Consider the following 21,831-nt stretch of genomic DNA (forward strand, 5'->3'; position numbering starts at 1 on the left):
AGCAGCACACCAGGCAGTAATAAGTACCTGTCACGCTCTCCCAGAAGCAAAAATACAGCTACTTCACAAAAAAGCTTACAGCGTTCTGTACTGTCATAAAGAACAGCAGATCATCTCCCATCTCCGTGGGACTGCCAGCTCCAACAGCACAGTAAGCTGCTCAGATTGTTTTTCTCTGTCTTCGAATGAGGAAGGAGACCAAGAGGAGTCACACACACGCAGGGTATGGGCTGTGGTACCAGAACTCGGGGAGGTCAGGGTGCAGCAGAGCCCTCACTGCAGAAGCCCCTGGCCACCTCGCTGCCAGGTCCTGCCTGGGAGCACAATACACTTCCCACCACAGTGGTCCTTGTTTCCTCTAAGATTATACTACAAGCATTTTTTGTCAGGTCACTCCTCAAAAAGTGACAGTCTACAGGCTCTAAACAGCAGAAGAGAATGAGAGGTGGTCCATGACAAATCAATTTCCAACTTTTCAAGGCTAGGGTAGTGATTTTAGCAGGGCAAGCACTTGCCCCAAGTGCCACATCTACACATGTGGCCATTACACCTAGTCTGTATAGAATCTTAATACACACTACTCAGCCTAGTCCCACAGCTGTGCTGTCGGTGTATCCTTGTGTTACTCACTGTGGGCAAACATTCGCCCTGTCAGTGCCATTTTCAAAAGTTTTCACAATTTTCACTTAAATTGAGGAAAACGATGCAGCGCTAAAATGGTACCTTAATCATTCCATGCAAAAATAAAGACAATTCTATCACTGAGGCAACAAGTCACAAGGTTTGCCCAATGAAATACTTACAATGAAGAGCTCAAAATTAACCTACAATGCAAACATCTTTGTAAAATGAGTTGTCAAATAATGCCATATTCTAAATAAACCGGTAAGAATCAAGGTCAACTCACAGACTATTATGGAGCTTGAAAGACAGGGTTAAATTTTTCAGATGTGTTGCTCACAGTGCATAGGTTGATATCTGTGTTCAGAGTTATATTGGCTTTAAGCAGTCATGGACAAATATACATTGGCTTAGCTGTTATGACATATCTTTAGTCCTAAGGAAATGATGAATTAGCTAAGTAGTCTTTAAGATAAGTGTCATATAAGGGCTAATCAAGCTCCCTCCTCTCACTCTTAAACATACCTTACTGATGATGTGTGTGTGCACATATTTTAAAGAAATGCTTAGTGATAGTTCAGGTGAGAGCTTCAGACAGCATCCACCGACATTCCTCCATGAGCTATGCAGGCTTTGAGGATCTAACACTGCTACAATTATAAACTCAAGCTTAATCTTCTAATTTCTCAGAGGTAAGCAGTGCTATTCAGGAGCAAATGCAGCCCCAGGCAACCACACATGGTTGTGACCGTGTCAGACTGGTCCATGCTCATGGGAAGCCTGTGGTGCCCTTTCCGCTCTTCCCCTTCCTGCCCATTCATGCGCTGCTGGTTTACCATCAGTAAAATCTCCTGGCACTCCCAGTTACCTGTGGGTCAGGAGTATGGCACAGCAATCACACCAACACCACCAAAATAACCCAGGCAGAAAACGGGATTTAAAAGTTTCCTAAGGCGGGACTACCACCTTACACAGTTCAAAGAGGATGGTGAAACAAGTGTGGTCATGTACCACCCAGCACCGTATTTGTGGCCTCAATCCATGTCTCAGGTTGCCTGGGGACTGTTCGCAGTGTACGTGGGGCACAGCGGCAGCCTGCTTATAGGGGTGTCTGTTTAAGGAGCAAAGATGACTCCGGCGCCATCCCTCCCCTCTGCGGCACCCGGGCTGCTTCTGCCCTCTCTTTGCTGCTGCAGGTGGGACCCCACGGCACAGCCGCCAGGCACGACCTCTCTGTGGGCGTGGGGCTGCTAAAGGGCCGTTACATGGGGGCGATGCAGGTGGGCTCTGGAAAAGAGCCTTTCCCTGTTGTCTCCTGTGCGGACCCCCGCTGCGACCGTGGCCTTCCATGCCTCAGCGATTCTGCGGCTCTGAGGAGGAACCAGGGGAGCATGCGGGTCTGTAGTCGGTGTGACAAAGCTCCTTGCCTGGTCATCTCTGGAAAATGAACTCTCTGTGTGCCTTGTGTGTGTGTGTGTGTGTGTGTGTGTGTGTGTGTGTGTGTGTATTGGGGAGAGTTATGTTCAGGCCACTCAGAAGAAACATGTAAGAGCCCTCCAGAGTTTATGGGCGGTGCCTTTGGCCTGGGTGAAAGAAGGAACTGGTAGCATTAGGAGAGGGAAAGTACTCTGTTGTTAAGGAGTGGTGGTGGGATTGTTTATTTTTCCTCCCATAAACGTTTTTTTTTTAAGGTCCTAATGGAAACAAAGCAAAGTATTATTCCTCTAAAAGCACTATTCTTTAAGTAAACCAGACTCACTACTTGAAACATTCCAATGACATATGGTGGCAGCAGGGGGATGGCCAAGATGCAGACGGGAGAGGTATCGCTGAGATAAAGACCCACAGCTTGTGGGCAAAGGCACACAGTGCGAGGAGACAGACACCTGCCCTGGAAGGAGGCAGGACAGAGGATAAAACAGCAAACACTTCTGGTGGCATCAAGTTATCCCTTTGAGAATTACCTTCAACAACCGTGCTATTCCAGAGATAAAACTAAAAAAGCACGGAAAGCTCCCCATTCACAGACCCTATTACTACAGAAAGCAGAGGTCTAGGCAGCTTTCCCGTGTCCTGTTGGCCGAGGGGGGGGCATATCCTCCTTAACCACCTCCTTCAGACACCTGCATTGGCATCAGCACCTGCACCTTCAGCTCACAGAGCTCAGTGTGCCAGAGCTGGGCCTGGACACAAGCAGCTTCCCTGTGGCACCAGTCTCACAGTCCAGTAAAATAACCATTGCTGTGGGGCACCAAAACACAGCCTTCCCTGTTCTGCTAAGAGCATTTTTTGACCATCTTCCACCTGGCTGAGCTCATGGCAGTCAAGCCCCATGCTCCGATAGCTATGGCACCAGGCTGGCATCCTACTCAACAGCTTTTGGAGTCACTTCTCGTTTTTGAGAATCTCCTCCTATCTTTATTTTCCTCCATGACCCAGCACACACATGTTGTACCTGGGCTGTGATTCCTGCAGTGGCAGCAAGGTTTAGTAGACCTCAGCAGGAGGGAATGAAAAGAACCAACCTGTGTTTTGTCCATTAAAAATGAAAAATGCGTCCACAGCTGTCTTCCTCCACCTGATAATGCAGACAAATGCTGAGTGTTTTGAGGGGGCTATTTGTTATGCAGTTCATTACTAGTAATAAAAAATCAGTACAGTTATTATCAGTTTAAATATAAAATGGTATATTTTTTTTTTCTACAGGCTTCGCAGATTAGCAAATTTACCAGAATCTGTGACCTTGTAAACTTTCCTCTGTTGTCTGCTGCCTCTTATTTCCATCTCACTGCGTCCAAAATACGTCTTTACCTGGTAAAGATGAGTGCTAATCTAGACTCTGTTTCTTCCTTTCTAGTGGTTATTGCTGCTTCTAAATATCCTGGCTTCTTTCAACATCATGAATTTGGGATTTGAGGGATGGGCATGGCACAGGGCGGGAGGACACGAAGGACATCCATACTCTTTCCTTTGTTTTCTAGTCTCTTAACTTGTCGAAGTTTCTTCAGCAGTCAGGCAAGCTAGAAATACAAAATGATTATTTAAAGAGAGTTTCCCATGCTATTTCTTGTCTCTAGTGGCCAAGGATACAGGAAAATAACAACTATTGCAAGATTTGGCATAAAATCATCGTCTTTGGCATTTCTTTTGTAGTTTAGCCATCTTTTGGGTAACAGGGTGGTCTGCAGAAGAATGCAACAGCATAATTTAGGAAAGAAAACAGCCTTAGGAAAGTGCATACATGATTTCAAGGCAGTTATATCTAAGTCCCTTGGAGCTTAAAAAGTCATCCCTGGAGTAGATGTGCTGGTGGGCAGAATGCAGGTTACATGTTCAAAATAACATGGTGTATTTGCTTTGTCAAATGGTCATTGTGGTACTATGTATGGCCCTCACCTAAAAAAGCATACGCGCAGATGCACTGGCATAGTCATAGCAAAGCAGCTGCCGGTGGGCTATGCCCTCACAAAGGTTCAGTCCAGTAGGTGTAATAATTCCTATATTATATACTCAAATGCCATGATGAACTAAAAAGATATACGGGAAAGTACCTTCTTCCCTCAAAACTTCTGCTTCCCGAACAGGTTCATGAGGGAAAACCATGCCTATCGGCCTCTGGCTGCATCTTTGCCATCGGCCAAGGTGTGAAGATACAAATCGCGCAGCACTACACACTAACATGAACACATGTGTGTAATATTTCAGTGTGACCACTCCTTTGTTAAAATGCATTACTCTGCAGAAAAATGGCAGAAACCCATCTAAAAGACCAGAAATAATTTATTTCTGTCTTACAGAGAATTGAAGCGCTATAGCAGACCTTCAACTCTAAAATTCAGCAGTGCTGCTGTTCAGGGTTCTGCTGTTTGGACATTCAACAGTATCTTTGCACTTCCTATTACATTACTCCAAGCATTTTTTATTTTTTATTTTTTAGTCCAGAAAACACTTCAGCATTGGCAGTAAAGCACAGTGGATCAACTGTCCGGTTAACTTCAGAGTGCCGTTTCCAGCAAAGCTGGAAAACAAAAGCTTGGGCAATACGAATGCCTGTAACATTGTCAATGCTTCTCCCTCCTGCCCCCCCTAGCTTCACCCAGCTGTTTTAAATAGCGAGAAGAAATTAAAATTCTTAAAGCCTTGCAGGATGTTTGGATTTCTGCCCTTTATTTCCACTTCTATGCGCCATAGCTTGAAAATTTGCCTGTGATTTATAAATTCCCTGTTCAGTTTTCTTTTTAAAAGCAAGGACTAGGAATCCCGGCAACGAAAATGATGTGGTGTTGGCTTCGCCTATTGCCAAGCTGCTGCGAACAGCCCTGCTCGCCTGCCTGCCTGTATTGATGGGCCTGGGCCGGACTTTTTCCTGTGCCCGATGACATTATGCAATTACATGATGATAAACATCATTCGGGAATACAAATGAGAGAGGTAAACAGCTCTGGGTTCTTTATTAGTTTATTTCAGGCCATCTTTCTTGTTTTACTGCGCAGCTCCTCCCCTTTTTACAGTTTTCTGCTATTCTTTACTAATTCTAGTGATTTGAGAAATGACCTTTAACCCACGCAGTTTGCAGACTCCTAAAGGGGATAATTGAAATGCCACAGTAAACCAAAGGCAATAAAATATTATTTACTAGGCATAAAACTAAGGTTGGTCTTCCTAAAAGGAACGAACAACCCCTTTATTCCGCTCCCCGGACCTGGTGCTACACCTAATTTATAAATTCCTCACCTGCCATCCCGAGGGATGCACGGCAGCCCGGGCTGCCAGGATTCCTCACGGGAAGGCTCCTCGGGTATTAGGGGGTCAACAAACCCGCCGGGAGCGCTGCCGCGGGCTCGGGCAGGTGCCGGCGGGGGCCGCAGGGCCGGGGCTGCCCGCCCGCCTGCCCCGGGGGCGAGGGGGGCTCCGCGGGGCCTTTGTGCCGCCCCCGCCTGGCTCGGCAGCGCCCCCCGCCCCGCTCCCCGGCTCCCGCAGCCGCGTCCCCCCGTCCGGCAGCCCCCGCAGCGCGGCTGCGGCCCGGGCAGGCGGCGGGCGCCGTCGGGCTCGGCGGGGAGCGGCGCCCCGGGCAGAGCGACAGCGGGGGCGGCCGGGGGGCGCTGGGCGGAGGGGGGAGCGGAGGGCCCGGGGCCTTGAGGAGAGGGGGCTGCCTGTTGGGCTCTCGGGGCGAGGGCGCGCAGCTGCCGCTGGAGCCGGCGGAGGCTGCGCTTACCTGGCGGGCAGCGCCCCGTCCCGTCGGGGCGGGCGAGCTCCGGGGCCCGGGGGCGCGTGTGGAGCGGGCTCGGGCCGGCCGAGATGTGCCTTTTCCCCTGCTGGGCTCCTGAAGGGATTTTATTTGCACTGGAATGGCTTTGAAGGAGTGAATGCATTTATTGATAGCGGAGCAGCGCTCGCAGCCTGTTTGGATTTCCCAGGGCTGCTTTGATAATGTGCCCCCTCCCCCACATCCCCCCGTGGACCCGCAGTCGCAGGCGAATACAAGGGAAATAATGCGGAGTTACGGCGTGGCTGGGGGAACGCTCCCATTTCCTGCGCTTGGGTGCGTGTAAGATGTGAGAGGTGCCACAAAACAACCTTTGGCTGAGGAGTGCAAGAGGGGAAAGGGCTCCGAGGTACAAAGGGTCAGCGAAGCCCTCCTCACCTGGAGCTCGTATTGGGTCTTCTGCGATTTAACCCAAGCGGTTTTGTCAACAGCTTGCCAAATTTACAGCGGAAAAAAGACGCTGAAGAAGGAGGAACGCGAACCATCGAGCCCGCTCCGTCCCCCGGCGCTGGCAAGCGGCACACGCGGCCGCCCGTCGCGGCTCGGAGCCTGCGATAAACAGGACTTGTCAAATGAGCCACCCGCCAGGAATGCTGGCGCAGCCCCGCCGCCCGGCCATGTGCAGCGCACATTGCACGCACATGTATGCGAGGGGGAGCCTCCGCGGGGCCCCCCCGGCACATCACCGTGTGCCCCCCGCCCCGGGACAACCGGCCGGCGGTGCCGATAGCACAGGGCGGGCCGCGCTCGCTCCCGACGGGGTGGGCGCAGGGGGCACCGCTCTGTGGGATGAGCTGGTGCTCACGGGGGTCTCACGCCGGGCTTGGCCATCGACAAGGGCCGAGCGGCGCGGGGCGCGCTCCCAGGGACGGGCCATCGAGCCCCGACACCCCCCACCCACCCCGAGGCTGCACCGGGGTCCCGCTCGCTGCCGTACAGCTTTAAAATCCAGCCCAGTCTGCAATAGGTCGGCTCCGGGCGCATGCGCTGCCGACAAAGTTTTTCAGCTGCCGTTGGCTCTGCAACTTTTTTCTTTTTTTTTTTTCTTCTTTTCTTTTTTTTTTTTTTTTTTTTTTTTAAACCGTTTTAAGCGGCGGGGTGAAGAGGAGCGAGGGAGAGACACTGGGGGGAGCCGTGCCGGCTGCAGCGGGCGGGGGGCAGAGCCCCGAGGAGGAAGGGTCGGCTGTAGCGCGACGCCGCCCGCTCCGGCTCGCTCTCCAGCGCGTAACTTGCTCCCGGGCGCTGGGTGCCTTTGCCAGCGATGGATTGGGGGAGCCTCCGCTCCTGAAGCCCCGGACTTCTCCCCTCCCCCTGCCCCTGCTCGGCCTTGCAGGATCAGTCGCCCCGTAAGACAGACACACGCGTGCACAAGGGCCCCCCTCCCCCTTCCCCGGTTGTGCAGAAACTTCTTTTTCTGTTGGGCTTTTTCTTCTCTGTGTAAAATGGAGGGAGCCAGCCCCAGGATGGCTCTGCAGCCGCGGACGCCTAGCTCCGCACCGCCCAGCCTTTAAGCAAGTGAAGGGGGGCGGGCAGGGGGGAGCCCTGCGCCCGCTCGGCTCCGCTCGCGTCCCGTTCCCGCTCCGCCGAGCCGCGGAGGGGCCGCGCCGGCCGCCCCAGCGCTGCCGGGAGCCGGGTGGGAGCGCAGGGAGCCCCGCGGCGGTACCACCTGGGCTGGTGGGACGGATCGTCGCCCGCGGCGCTTTCGCTGCCGCTTGTGAAGATTTTTATTTGCTTCCGCACAATCACGCCCACGGGCGCTGTGTGCGTGTGTTGGGTTGGCTTTTTTTTTCTTGGCTTTTTTTTCTTGGCTTTTTTTTTTTTTTTTTTTTTTGCCTCCTTCTTCTTCTGGTGGTGGAAAGCCCTAATTACTGCGATTGCTGATGGACCTTGGAAAGAAGGCTGCACTGGTGCCCCGCTCCGCAGTCGGACACGCTCAGCCTGCGCCGGACAGAGCGCCCGCTCGCCCGCCGCCCCCCGCCAGCTCCGCGGGCCCCCGCGCTCCCCCGGCAGCCGCCGCCGTCCGCTGCTTGGGAGGATACCGCCCGGCTCCCGCGATCCAGGATTTTACTTTCGCCTCGCCCTTTCCCCTCCTGCTCTGCTTGGATTACTTGGCTGCTCCCGCTCGGTGATCCCGCGGCAATGGAGGTGAGTCCGGCGGGGCGCGGTGCCGCCGCGGGCGCGCAGGGTGGGCTGCTCCTCGGCGGGGCGCGGGTCCCCGGCCACGGGGCGGCCCCCTCCTCCCCGGGCTGCCGTGGGCGCTCCCACCTCGGCGCTCTCACCCAGCCCGGAGAGCGCTGCTCCCCGCTTGGAAAAAGCGCCTTTTATTTTCCTTTTTCCTCCTCTGTTTGAATTTCCCCCCGAAGAGGGGCTGCCCGCCGCAGGGATACTTGCGGGGCTCGCTCTGCCCGCCGCGTCCCGGTGCATCTTTCTGGCTGCGGCTCCTGACGCCAGTTTAAAGACATCTTTCCAAACTTCCCAAACTTTCCCGAGGACGATCGCTATGGAGGAACTCAACGTCGGCGTTAATGGTGGCCTGTACCTTTAAGGAGAGCTGGCTGGGGGCCAGCGGAGGACCCGGAGTCAGCCCCCCCCCCCCCAATTTTTTTTTTTTTTTAATTTTATTCTAAGTTTCTGGAGATTATCACTCTGCATCTGCAGAGGGTCCCGCCAGGGTCAGAGCGGAGGAGCGCGGCTCCTCGGGGTCCTTTTGGCGCTGCAAGGACTCCATGTTGGAAAGGCTGTTGGCTTTTTGTTGTTTGTTTGTTTTTAATTGTCAATTGTATGCTAAATCGGTTGCTCTCGGAGGGTCACGGGGAGTTCAGGCGGACCGAGAAGCCAGGCTTTTCCCCGGCCGCCGCCGGCGCGGAGGGGAGGACGGAGGTGCGCCTTCCACCCCCCGGGCAAACACCCCCCGCCGCGTCCCCGGTAGGAGAGCGCTGGGCTGGGGACCCTGCCCGTGCCTGTCTCTGCAAACGCGAAACCTGGTCTCGCCCGTCCGAAATGGATGTAAAGCCGCCGCGGGGAGCAGGGGGCGGCCGGGGGGTTCCCCGCGGAGCCGCTGCGCCTCCCGCGGAGGCTGCCGCGGTTTACAGCCCCCCGGAGCCGGGGCTCTGGATACCGCCTTCCCGCAGGTAGTGCTCCCAGAAAACCAGATGCCTTCGCAGGCTTTCCAGACACCCCGTGTAAAACAAGATCACAGGCGATCCCGCGGCTGCAGGATCTGTAAAAGCCTCCCTTTTCATCTCAGCAAAGAGCGCGGGCTCCGCATGGGGTGCATTAAATACCAAAAAAACCAATCTCCGCGGCCCTACAAAGTTGAAAATGGTGCCCCACGTTCCTGACAGCTCATGCTGCCGTGCTGCCGGCCAGTCGTTCTTTTTGTTGTTGTTGCTGGCTTTTTTGTTTTGGTTCGGGTTTGATGGCAGCTTGTCAGCTGCTGCGTGCAGAAGGGACGGGCTGGCAAGGCCGGGCCAACGCGGGGCCCCCGGGCGCAGGTGCCTCCTCCCGCCTCGCCACGCAGCGCCCTGGCAGGAGGAGGCGGAGGGCGATCACGGCGATGATGAGGAGCGGGAGATACCGTCGGAGGGGCAGCAGCCGCCCGTCCCCGTCACCTCCCGGGGCTCCGGCGGCCGAGGCCGCCCCCTGTTGGGAGCGGGGCGGCACAGCTCCCCGGGGGCCGCCGGGCTGGGGCTCGGGGCGCTCCGGCCCGATGCGGCGCTGGCAACGGCGCGGCGACGGCCAGGCCCCGAGGGGGCACCCGGGCCCTTTGAACGGGCCAGGGGAGCTTGGCCCCGCCGTCCGGGTCTTGCTGCGGGGTCACCGCCCCCCTCCTCGTGGCCGCCGGCTCCCTCTGCGCGCGGCGGGCCCCGGCCGCTCCCCCCGTCGGGGCAGCTCGGCGTGCGGGCCTGGCTGCTGGCCCGGGCAGCTGTTGGGGTCCCGCTTGGGCACCGGCGTCTCCAGCCTCCGCAGGGCTCGGGCAGTTCCATGACAACTCCTTATTATTAGTATTGTTACTGTTACCGTTTTAAGAGCTAGCAGATGAAAGCCAAAACCCCAGCGCGTAGGCTCTAGGGTGCCGCACACCTTGCTTCTCCTCGTCCCTCACGTACAACGCCCTCGGCTTTCGCATCTTTCCCGGGATTGATCCCATCTCAACCGGACGGGCGCGTTCTGCTGCGGGAGCCCGGCCCCAGACACCCAGCCCCGGCAGTGAGGAGCTGGGGGCTGCCCCGGGCAGGAGGCGGCCAGGGCCGGGGGGAGGCTGCAGCCCCAGCGCGGTGGCGGTGAGCGACGCGCGCGGGTCCCCAGGGGGGCTGCGGCTGCCCCGCGCGCCGGGCCCGGTGTGGTGGCAGCCCGCCGTCCCGTCCCGTCCCGTCCCGTCCCGCCGCGGCGCTGCCGTCAGCGCTCTCCTCCCGACCCTTTGCAAACAGAAATAAATTAGAATTAAGAGCACCTTCAATTCAGCATTAAGGGCTTTTTGAGAATGAATAGGGAGCCCCCAAGTGTCGAAATGTCTTTTTTTTCTTTCTTTCTTTCTTTTTTTTTTTTTTCCCCTTCCGAGGGGAGGGGAAATAAAAAACCGTGAATGGCACTGGTTAGCGAGTGAGAGAGTCCCGTGTGAGGACGCAGACAGGGATCGTGGGACCTGCCGGGGGAAGCGTTTGACTTCCCAGCCGGCAGCCCGGTCGTTGCAGGGGCCGGGTCGGGACGCGGAGCCGCTCCTTGCCGCTCCTGGTACCTCCCCGGGCCGATACCGACTCCGGCGGGGCCCGGCGGCTGCCGTCGGGGCTGTCACCGCCGCGCCAGCGCGGAGCTCGGTGGGGCTTCGGCGATCGCGGCGAGCGGGCGGCGGCGCAGCGCGGAGGCTGCGGGAGATGGTTTAGCGGCAGCGGGGAGCGCCTTCCCCGGCCGGCGGGGAGGGGCGAGGACCGAGGACCGGCCGCATCGTCCCCGTGTGGGAGCCGCCGGGGCCCCCTCCCCCGAGGCACCGACCCCCTCGTAGCACCGGCCTCCCCCGTCTCCCGTTCGGGCTCGCTTAGCAAACCTGAAGCCGCCTTTAGCCAGCCGGGAGCGTTGCGTGTCCACGATGCTGGCTCCGCAGCGGGGAGCGATGGGGTAATGCCCGGCCCGGGGCCCGCGGGTCGCCTGTAGCCCCGGGGCAGCGGGGGCGGCCGGGCGGGGTGTGGGGACGGGGTCCCCCGTGTCCGGCGCAGCCGCCGCGGGCGGGGTGCGGGGAGCGGCGGGGCCGAGGGGCAGGCGGCCGCCCCGGGAAGGCGGTGTCCGCGGGGGGGGGGTGGGGGGGTGCGGGGGTGGGTTTTGCCCGGTGCAGCGGGAGCCGCGACGTGCCTGCGTCTGGCAGCAAAGCCTCGGCGGGGAGAAGGGCAGGCGAGTCAGAGTCAAGTTAAAAGGGGCCCGGATACTTCCGTTGTTTAAACTTGAATGCTCGAAAATGGTCTGAGAAGCAATAAACAATCTGATCCTTTTTCTCCCCCCTCTAGAAATCCACTGCAGTATTAATCCAAGGAGGTGCTTTGGGGACAGTTGGCAGTACAATGGCTTCTCAGTACCTCATAGTGGCTCTGGCCATTTTCTGCTCTTTTACCCAGGTTGTAATAGAAGCCAGCTCTTGGTGGTAAGCATCTCGTATCGACTTGATTTTAAAAGGGGGTGGCAAGATTTGCTTGATTAAATGTCTGTTTGCTTCTGATGTACTTTGTTTCTGAGGGAGGACGGCAGGAACGAGACGGCAGGGGAGTAATGTTTTAGTTGTAATGCGTTGTGTAGTAAAATGAACGGGTCTCTCGAATAGGTGTAAATGTGCAACATCTCGTGTTGTAAAATTCATTTTTTAGAATGCTGTACAGTAGATTCTCTATGGATTTGATCGTCCTTAAATTACTAGATTTACCTTTCTTTTGAAAGAGTTATTTCAACTTCCTTAGATTAGAAATTTTGCATGTATGAAAGAATGCTAATTTACAATTACAAACTTTTATTTCCATCTCAGTCTGTACTTTTCTGTAACTTAAATGTTTGTAAATATATTTTGTTACAAAGAATTGCATTTAAATGTCTGCTTTGGTAAATTACCTCTTTCTATATAGTGTATGACATTGGGAGCTCTTGAAATAGGTGTTTCTCTGCTGTTTCAAGTGATCCTTTTCGGATTAATGACACTTTTTAATTGAAATGTATCCGGTGGAGAGCACTTTAAGAATTAAGAAAACAATTTGTTTATTTTTTTACAGTGAATATACTTGCCTCTGTGTTTTTGTGTGTAGTTCGGCAGAAGCTAGAAGTAGTCTGTAGCAAGTTTCTAACTTCTGGCTTGTTAAAGGTTTCTCTATTTGTTTATAGTAGAACAGATTGAAAAATGCAGACTTAAATCTAAAATGTGTGTAAAAATAAATTGGGGTTTGGGGGACTTCTTTCGGTTTTGCTTTATTTATTTTTCTGGCCTTGCAGTTGTTTGGAGCTTCTGTTCTTTTTACTATGTCCATTTACGTTGGTAAAGGACTGCCTAGATGCAAGTCTTTAAATTCTGCGTCTTACTTCAGTCTCTAACGTATGGTGATAACCACATGGATTAGAACTAGTAACTTCTCGTCTGTGCTGTCCTTAACACAAAATTTTCATATTTAAGTGGATTTTTTCTCACCTGTTAGCAAAACCAGTAATTGTATAGTCATGTATAATACACAGTTCTGTTTGGATTTTATAGACTTTTTTTTTTTTTTTTTTTTTAGTCTTTTCTTTATTAATCCAAGTCTTTCTTTATGCAGGTCTTTAGGGATGAACCCTATGAACCCCATGAACCCTGTTCAGATGTCAGAGGTATATATAATAGGAGCCCAGCCACTATGTAGCCAGCTAGCAGGGCTTTCCCAAGGACAGAAGAAACTCTGCCAATTGTATCAGGACCATATGCAGTTCATTGGAGAGGGTGCCAAGACGGGCATTAAGGAGTGCCAGTATCAGTTCAGACATAGAAGATGGAATTGCAGCACTGTGGACAACAACTCTGTTTTTGGCAGAGTCATGCAGATAGGTAGGAAGCAACATCTTTATGATTAAACTCTTGTCTAAGGATATGTATGGCATATACTGTTCTGCACTTGAATCTCTTGCCAGGTTCTTACTAAGTACTGTATACAATCAAGTGTTTTTAAAAGTTGGCAAAGGAGTTGAATTATTTTTAGCTGGAGGTGATTTCCCACCACTGTCCAGCCATGTGTCTTGGAAAACAAAGTAGGAATAGATATTTGCATATGGGAATAGAGGAGAAAGGAAAATGTGGCCCTGAAATCTCATTTTAAAAAACCTGAGACAAAATGAAGGCAACCTAAGAAAATTGAAAACAGCAGTGTCTTGTAAAATTAAAGATGTCCATGCCTAGTTCCAAAGTTAGCGGCTGCATAATAAATTGCTCTTGGTCTGGAGGTTAACTGAAGATTGCTGCTCTGTCTATTAGCGTTTGTAGGCAATTCCTTTTTGCTTATTTCCAGATATCATAACTTTTTTCTCTTTTTGAGAAAGGTGGGTTTGCGTTAAAAGTAATGTAGCAGGGTAAATTTTATGAGATCAGTTCTGTCAGGACAAAATGTGTGGTTGCCCTTATAACTCGCATTTAGTGTAATCACATCGCTGCTAAGAGAGAAGAGATTCCAGTTTAACATCTTACTATGATTTGGTGGGCACCCAGCCCTTTCCCTATCAGATCCTCGTTGAAATGTGCTTCTCCAATGCTCACGTGCTGCCTGCCTTTCCTGTCGTTTAGGGACCTCGTTGTATTTTAAAGTCCTTGGAAAAAATTTTAACCAGTGCTGTTGCACTGTGTCCATGGTGAAACCTTCCTCTGACTTTTCCAAGTCAGATTGCTGATCCTGTGTCAGCAACTGAAAAACACCTATTTATTTTGCTGGGTGACAGTTGTGATCTTTTATGTAGTGATCAGTACACTGACAAACTCAGCAGTGCTTTTTAGTTGGAGATGTAAAGTAAAGCTTTTATGTCAGTGTTTTTCTGTCCTGCTTTAAAAAAATAAAGTTTTAAAATCAGATTCAAGCTAGGTTTTACCTGTAAATGGACTAACTGCAGTTCAGGTTGAAGGAACACATCAATTTACTTTTGGTCTCAATTTTTGTTAAAAGCAGTTTTATTTGGAGACTGTCAGACAAATAGAAAAAAAAATCTGTTGCATAAATTGTATGTAACTGGAACAGCTGATTTTAGATAAACACCTTTCCTAGGCTTCTTGCAAGCACAGTATTAACCCCTGCCCTGGAGTTTGGATTTCTACCCTACCCGAGCAAAAGTCTAAAAGCACCTGAAACGTGAAAGAAAGCTGTTTCTGTACACCTTTCTGTTCTCATAAGAATCTAACAAATGTCTGAAAAATAATCTGTTTAAAATTTAGGCCTTCCTCCTTCAGCCCTTATTTATTAACCAAGCAAGTGAAAATTAGCTCAAGGGGGCCTGTTGGTGTGAAGAAACGTATGGGATTGGGCCCGTGATTTGTGGTGTATGTCTCTGGAATAGAAGTTTCTGCCCTCCCCGAGTATGACAGATCTATTTAAAGGCTGTTTCTTTCAAGTTAAATAACTTTGCCACACCCTTCTGCTGAATATGACTGTATTAGCTGATGTCTACACAGCAATTCATCATGTAATTAAGCCACTTATTCTAATTGCAAATGGAAGCAAGGTTAATAGCCATATTCAAGAGTTAAAGAGCCTAAAGAGGGTATTCACTGAGAACAAGAAAGGTGTTGTGGGTAACAGTTGTATTATTTGGTGCTGACCTTCAGCCATGACCAGATGCCGTTCCTGGGACTGGAAGAAGTGGGTAGGTTTAGAGCCGGCTGCAGCTTTACCTCAGCCCTCCGTACCCTGGCTGGTCAGGGACTGTGAGATACTCCTTGCTCTCACCAATGTAAGAAGATGGTAGTCAGGCTCTGAAGGCACGTAGCTGGGCAGGATTTTGTCATCTCAGCTGACGACGTGCTGGCACTGGCGGTGTGCAGGAGAACGCCCGGGCAAAGCGCTGACGGACAGCACAGTAATTACCCCAGTGAATAAATGGACAGCCTTTCTTCCAGGATTTATCCTGCAAAGTTAGCTCAAGCTGTACAAGTAAACCTAGCGTTGGGTTTGGAAGCTTGCTCTGTGGCTTATTGAACTGCAAGATTTTAGGGCTTGTGTTCTCTGCTGCTCTCCTCAGCTGCTGGTGCTCAGGTCAGGCCATGGTCCTCTCTGCCTTCACCGCCTTGCGCCATCTCCTGGCTCTGTGGCTGGCCCCGGGCTGGCTGCGCCCGGGCTTTGCAAAGAGCGGAGAAGTGCTAACATAAAATAAAATAACTGGATCCTCCCCCAACAGCTCCGTGTGGTTGGGGTCCGGTTTATTCATGCCTGCTGCCTGATGTTGAATGCTTTTCAAATACAAGACAAAGAACATTTTGTGTCTTATGTTCAGGTATATAAAAAAAAAATGTTCTGTTCTTGCAGACTTACTCATATCAAGTGTAAAGCTCAGCTCCTTGCTCTGTGGGTGGCTTCCTACAGTGTGTGTATATTGAACAGTTCCATTTCTATGTTTTATATATATGGGAGAGAAGGGACTCAAACGTGTTTGGAATGTGTGTTTCCTTGCCATGGCTACAATAGAGAGAAATGCTGGGCTGTGGGAAAAGACAGATATGTTTGACAGTGAAGGAAAGCACAGTTGTGCTTAAAGACTTAAAAAAAAATATATAAAAATTTCAGAGTAACTCTTCCATGTGGAATCATCACTCTTAATGTGTTCCTGGGGTTGAAGAGTAGAGGCGGTGTTGGCTTGCAACCTGCGGGGGCTTGAAATCTACTTCAGCAGCTGATGCTATTGAATAATTCACCTAAATGTTCAAGGAGGGAACGTGGGGGGCAACTCTCCTTTCTGTCCCCCAGCCTTACCTTCTCCTTCCCACTAAGAATAAGTTTGTTAAAATATGCTCCATCATTGATAATAATGAAAACTAGTAAAAAAAAAAAAAAAAAAGGTCAGCTTTATAGCTTTATGAGTTTAAATCCTGCGATAAATGGTATAGTTAACCATGTGAAAGCATGAGCTAACTAAATATGAAAAAGAATAAAACAGAATGGAAGAGGCAAGTCCTGTGGTCCAGAGCAGACCACGTTTCATTCCTCTCAATCTAGTGGAAATTTTGCTTAAGGAATTAATCCAGAAATGTGTATTACAGAACAAACGGGAACATAAAATCTGTATGTGGTTCCCCCTGCTATACTTTGCAGTAAATGCGAGGCATAAGTCACTACATAAAGCCAGATCTTTTTTAACTGAAAAGGCTACTCCTGTAACCCTTTATACCCGTAATTCATGTAAATACTTCCATGAGCAGGTGTCTGTGAGAATAGATCATTGTTAAGTAAGGGAGCAAAGCGCTTCTCATCTTCCTTAAACCTGATCTTTCCCAACATAAGACTTCTGATTTTTCCCATTTAACCAGCATTTATTATTAAAATTAATTGAGTGGATGACAGCTGTTATATTAACAAAGCTGCTCTGAGCGTGGTGTCATCTTGATGTTAAATATGGACCAGACTGCAAATTATTTATGTTCCAGAAGTGCTCAGAAGCTCCTATTAGGTTTGACTTGTTGAGGTAGGTCTTGTACAAAGAGTTCCTGCCTCGAAATGTTGCTGCCTAAGTACATATGACATGTCCAAAAAGCAACCTCTTAAAGCCCTAATTTTTCAAAGGCACATGCAGTTCCCTAAGAAAAATCTTACAAAATCAAGATTAAAAAAAAGCTTGATATATTGGTTGAACTAAAGATTAGGACTAAAATGTAACTCATATAAGTAGAAAAAAAAAAATTAGCCTATTCTCTTGTCATTCTGGAAGTCTTTTTTGGAGAAGACCCAGTGGGATGCTGTCTTCTAAGATGAAGAACAAAGTTCAAATGGGCTCTCTGGTGCAGCTTTTGTGGTTTGGGTTTGTTTGTTTGTTTGTTTGAAAGCTTTTCTAGTTGTAGTCAGAACTTGTGACACTCTTGGAAATGGGATAGGGGAAGTCAAGCTTTAAGTAAAGGTGGGATTGGATACTTTCAAGTGGATGGTACGTGGCCATACCTTGCATTGTGGGTATTGTAACTTTTTCTTCCAAAAGTTTGAAACTTGAGGTTTTCAACTTCCAATTAAGGGCACCAGATGGAGGAGAAAACCTTCAAAGCGGCCTTGTGCTAAGGATTTTTTCTTCCCTGTAATTTGTAAAGATGATTGTCCATGGACTTCTCATACGAGATCACTTGTATATTCACATGAGCTGGAGTGGTGGACACTAAACAGCACAGGTTGTTCTTAGTTTTAAATAGCCCCCTACAGAAGTGCCTGGTTTATTTGTAGGGTGAAAAGTTGTGTGCTATTCTGCTGCACATTTCTTTTGATACCAGGAGGCTTTGTAAAACTCTGTAACTTTAAATAAATTGGAACAAGTGGGTGAAGTGCATAAATCATGTTTGAGAAGTAGCAATTTAAGAACCAGACTTCTAAAAGTTGTATTTAACATCTCTTTTTTTTTTTTTTTTTTTTTTTCTGAAAGGAGGGAGTCTGTTTCCCTTTCCGCCCCTGACATGCAGGCAGGGTTGCTTTGGCCCTGCTGGCATCACACTCCAGCTCCGAGTCACCTCCGCCCCGCTCCCCCACCCAGCCTTTCGCCAACATGGATGAGAAGTGACTCCTGCTCTTTGCAGGCACCTCACGTGCTCTGATTGATTGGGATTGCTTGGGTTTTTTTCAGAGCAAAGGCATTTGAGGCGCATGGTTCGGGGTTACTCTGCCTTTTAGTAGGTGAATGAATTCTGGTGGCTCCTGGAGAGCCTTTGCCCTGCCGGCTGAGGGGTGCGCAGGGAACGGTGCGCGTGGGCTGTCCCCTAACACCGCTTGTCTTTCTGCGCAGGCAGCCGGGAGACGGCATTCACCTACGCAGTGAGCGCGGCCGGGGTGGTCAACGCCATGAGCCGGGCCTGCCGGGAGGGCGAGCTGTCCTCCTGCGGCTGCAGCCGGGCAGCGCGGCCCAAGGACTTGCCCCGGGACTGGCTTTGGGGTGGCTGCGGGGATAACATCGAATATGGATACCGCTTCGCCAAGGAGTTTGTTGACGCTCGGGAGCGTGAGAGAGTTTACCAGAGAGGGTCCTACGAGAGCGCCCGCATCATGATGAACCTGCACAACAACGAGGCCGGGAGAAGAGTAAGTGGCTGTTGGACAGCACATCCCTCTGTCCTGGCCTGCATCCCTCCCTCTGGGAAGGACCTGCTTCGGCAGGGCGTGTAGCAGTCTGGGCGGTGACCAGCCATCAAAGCTTGTCTCCGTGTCACTGCTCAAAATGAGAAAACTGCAAACAGGGCGTAGGTGGGTGGGGAGCACGTGAATTTGTGTTGCCTCTGGTTGTCTGACAGCCATGTTGCCTTCCCAGTGAGGGAGGGTTGGGAGTGAAGTGTGTTGCGTTTCCCTCCGTGTTGTTTCATTAAGAGTGGGTTCTCTGTAGGACAGAATTTTATTAGTTTGTATTTCCAACCAAGACAGTGTGAATTGGAGGGAAGAGAGACGTGCTGGGCTTTCCAGGCTGGACTCATACTGCAGGATTGTTCTGACATTTTTTTCTTTCCTTGCTTAAAGAGGATGTGAAAAGCTCCTCCATAGTATTAGAAAACATGGTCTTCTGTGGTTAAGCATGTCTTTATGGTTTCTTTAATCTTGAAAATGCCTGAAATGAATGGGTGTAAACTTTTCTTTTTATAATAGTCTGAATATGAAGAGCCAAAGTCATTATTTTCCTAGAGCTTGAAGCACCAGAAGTAGTCGGCTGGAGACTTTACACTTGTGTTCAAAGGTGAAGAAGGATGAAAGATAATTGAAAATTAATAGTATTTAAATATGAGAGGAGGGTGTCCGAAAGCAACGGATAGGCCAATTTACTATTAACAAGGAGAAAAGCAATGCTTTCATAGTTGCTTATGGAGACTCAAGCAGGTTTTTTCCTTCCTCAGCCTCATCTTTGCAGTGCCATTTGGCGCTGTTAAGACTCTCTGTAACTGCTGGGTGGAAGTTGTCTACAGTATCATCTAATGTGTCAGATCCCAGGATTTTTGGGGCAGTGTCAACACTGACTCTTATTTCTATTTGTACAGGGCAAATGACTGATGTTTCCCTGCCAAAGCTTTGTAAAGAGGATATTGCTATGTAGCGCCGTCTCCCACCCATAGGTGTTTGGGGGTTTCTTCTTGGATGAAGTCTCTCTTGCAGAGCAGTATTTGGGATAGGAGGAGGATGTTGAGCCAAGAGTAGACAATCAGCTGCAGCCAAGCCAGGAGCGAGAGGAATCTTAACTCTTTCCCTAATTGCAGCCTCAAGCAGAGATCAATAGAGAGAGTAACTCAGATAGAAAATAAAAGGATGTTTTACATTTCTCAATGAAACAGCAAAATCCTTTGCTGGCGCGAGAGCAAATTCCTAAAATTTGACTGCAGCCTGACTGATGCTGCTGTCTGGGCTGTGTTTGTGCTTTTGCGGCTGTTTCTGTGGTGGGAGAGGCTGGTGAGAGCAATCCCCTCCTCCTCCCGGCTAACAGGGGTGCTGGAGGTGCACGTGTGTCAGCTGGCTCGCTTTTCCTTCCTACCGCATGGCAGGAGGGAAGAGGATGCTAAGGTGAATATTGTGGAGGGGCAAGTGGGAATGTGACGGAGGGCAGGAAACAAGGGTAATAAACGCTTTCACAGCCATGCTGATGCTTCATTGCCACTTTTCTTTTCTCTCCCTGGCTCCTCCAGACTGTGTACAACCTGGCTGATGTGGCCTGTAAGTGCCACGGTGTCTCTGGTTCCTGCAGCCTGAAGACCTGTTGGCTGCAGCTTGCTGATTTCCGCAAGGTAGGCGATGCCCTGAAGGAGAAATACGATAGCGCTGCCGCCATGAAACTCAACAGCCGGGGCAAGCTGGTGCAAGTGAACAGCCGCTTTAACGCACCCACCATCCATGACCTGGTCTACATCGATCCCAGCCCTGACTACTGCGTGCGCAACGAGAGCACTGGGTCCCTGGGCACCCAGGGCCGCCTTTGCAATAAGACCTCGGAGGGCATGGACGGCTGTGAACTCATGTGCTGTGGCCGGGGGTACGACCAGTTCAAGACGGTGCAGCGAGAGCGCTGCCACTGCAAGTTCCACTGGTGCTGCTACGTGAAATGCAAGTTGTGCACAGAGATTGTGGACCAATTTGTGTGCAAATAGGGGACGGACGAGTTGAGAGGAACTGCAGCCACCTGCCAGCAAGGGGTGCAGGCCCCTCTCCCTTCCCACAGGACTATCTCCACTTTATTTATAGAGTCCAACAAGTTGTCGTCTTCTTTTTTTTTTTTTTTTTAAAAAAGGGGGGGGGTGGCGGGGGGAAGGAAAAAAGAAAGAAAAAAGAAAAATATGACGGTTGCAAAGAGAAGTGCCTGGAAACCCTCTCTGCGTCCATCCCAGAACTGTGTGCGGCTTATATTTTCGGCAATAATGGGGGAGAACCTGAGAATATTTATTTTACAAAGTTAAAAAAAATTGACTTTTCTTAAAAACAATAGAGTAGTCTAAGGGTAAATTCCAACATATCCTAATTTAGTCCCATGGGACGTAATACATGTGCAGTAGGCAGAGCAACCATGTAATGTGCTTGGGATGTTAGAACAATCCTTATGGATGCGAGGAACACAGACCTGTCCATGACTTTTAGTTTCAGGTGCTAGAAGTTATCAGAATAAGGTATATAAAGCTGTTCAGTACATTTAGGGCTCTGTAAGTAAGGGGTATATCCATCACGAGGTGTGGTGTCAGTTGCAGATCTGAATGTGCCCGCTTTAGGTACGCAATGTCATCAGAGGGTGAAGAGCAAAGGATCGTAAAGGCTTCAGCTGTGCTATTCCTGAATCGCCGTGTCTGGTTCCAGAACCTAACAAGACCAAAAAAAAAAAAAAAAGAAAAAAAATTCTGCCTTGACAAATAATAAAGAGATACTTCAAGGCTGAATTTGGCCTTCTTAGCTAATCATGACGTTTGAGTGTCTCATCTTGCAGAGCAGCACTTCGCCGCTGCCGAGTGTGGGGAGCGGCTGCGGTGCAGGCAGTGTGGAGCGCTGTAGCCAGGCAGAGGAGAGCTGCGGTGCTTGCAAACGGGTTTGGTCTCCCAGCCTGGAAAGCCCATAGAAAATAGAATTCCCCAGATTTGAAAATGCCTCAAAAATGGTGTAATAGCTGGCTGTCTTTCAAAACACAGCTTGACAAATAACTCTTCTAATTTTATGTGAGAAAATAAATCATTAGATATCCACTCTTGGAATGATTGATTTTTATTTTTTTCGCAGATTTTGGGAATGCTTTCACTGAAGGAGACAATAGTTTCATATTTTAATAACATTAACTGACTATTGTAGTTCAACAAAATGTTGCAGCAATACCAAATTTATCATCCTATGTCTTTAATACACATGCTTTAGATAATATATTGCAGATATACACTACAACTGTTCAGACTATACTTGGGCAGTTACATATATATGGGAGAACTGTGGTCTGCTGGTGTCTTGATATTTCAAAGCTTTTTGTACATATATATTTTAATGATCTAAGTAATAATAAACCATCTAAATTGCAGGGGCAGTTCACCCCCCATTTTCTTTTTCAGATCTCTTCAGGTTTTTAGATTGATTCTAACCTTTTGGTGGTTTTGTTTTGGGGTTTGTTTTTTTTTTGTTATTATTTTTTAAAAGCTTTTATCATTCAGAAGTTTTAAGAGTAATCACAAAGAAGTAAGCCTCTTCCCATCTTTAAGACTTTCTTGGGCGGTTGGTAGAGGCAGCACCCTGCACTTGAATTGATACCAGTCTGGAGGTTGCATGTATTCCACTCTCACG

The 21,831-nt window shown here is 50.0% G+C and overlaps 1 protein-coding gene across 2 annotated transcripts; it reads left to right on the forward strand.

Annotated features, from left to right (window-relative positions):
* The first annotated feature begins 7,723 nt into the window (after positions 1–7,723).
* Positions 7,724–20,291, forward strand: WNT5A (Wnt family member 5A). Of its 2 annotated transcripts, none has more exons than XM_056338356.1 (5): positions 7,724–8,032; positions 11,386–11,519; positions 12,670–12,935; positions 17,840–18,132; positions 19,713–20,291. In XM_056338356.1, exons 1-5 carry the CDS (start codon positions 8,027–8,029, stop codon positions 20,169–20,171), a joined length of 1,158 nt encoding a protein of 385 aa, XP_056194331.1. In that variant the 5' UTR covers positions 7,724–8,026; the 3' UTR covers positions 20,172–20,291. The 2 variants fall into 2 exon arrangements, with proteins under 2 accessions (XP_056194331.1, XP_056194332.1); XM_056338357.1 differs by lacking the exon at positions 7,724–8,032 and adding an exon at positions 10,553–11,002.
* The last annotated feature ends 1,540 nt before the right edge of the window (positions 20,292–21,831 follow it).

This window comes from Falco biarmicus, chromosome 4 (assembly GCF_023638135.1).
Source record: "Falco biarmicus isolate bFalBia1 chromosome 4, bFalBia1.pri, whole genome shotgun sequence".
Taxonomy (NCBI): Eukaryota; Metazoa; Chordata; class Aves; order Falconiformes; family Falconidae; genus Falco; species Falco biarmicus.

What these genes read in the sequence shown, in the direction of transcription:
- WNT5A (XM_056338356.1), top strand. An exon ending in ATAGAAGCCAGCTCTTGGTG is followed by an intron (nt 11,520 to 12,669) that starts GTAAGCATCTCG and finishes TTCTTTATGCAG; the next exon opens with GTCTTTAGGGATGAACCCTA. An exon ending in TGGCAGAGTCATGCAGATAG is followed by an intron (nt 12,936 to 17,839) that starts GTAGGAAGCAAC and finishes CTTTCTGCGCAG; the next exon opens with GCAGCCGGGAGACGGCATTC.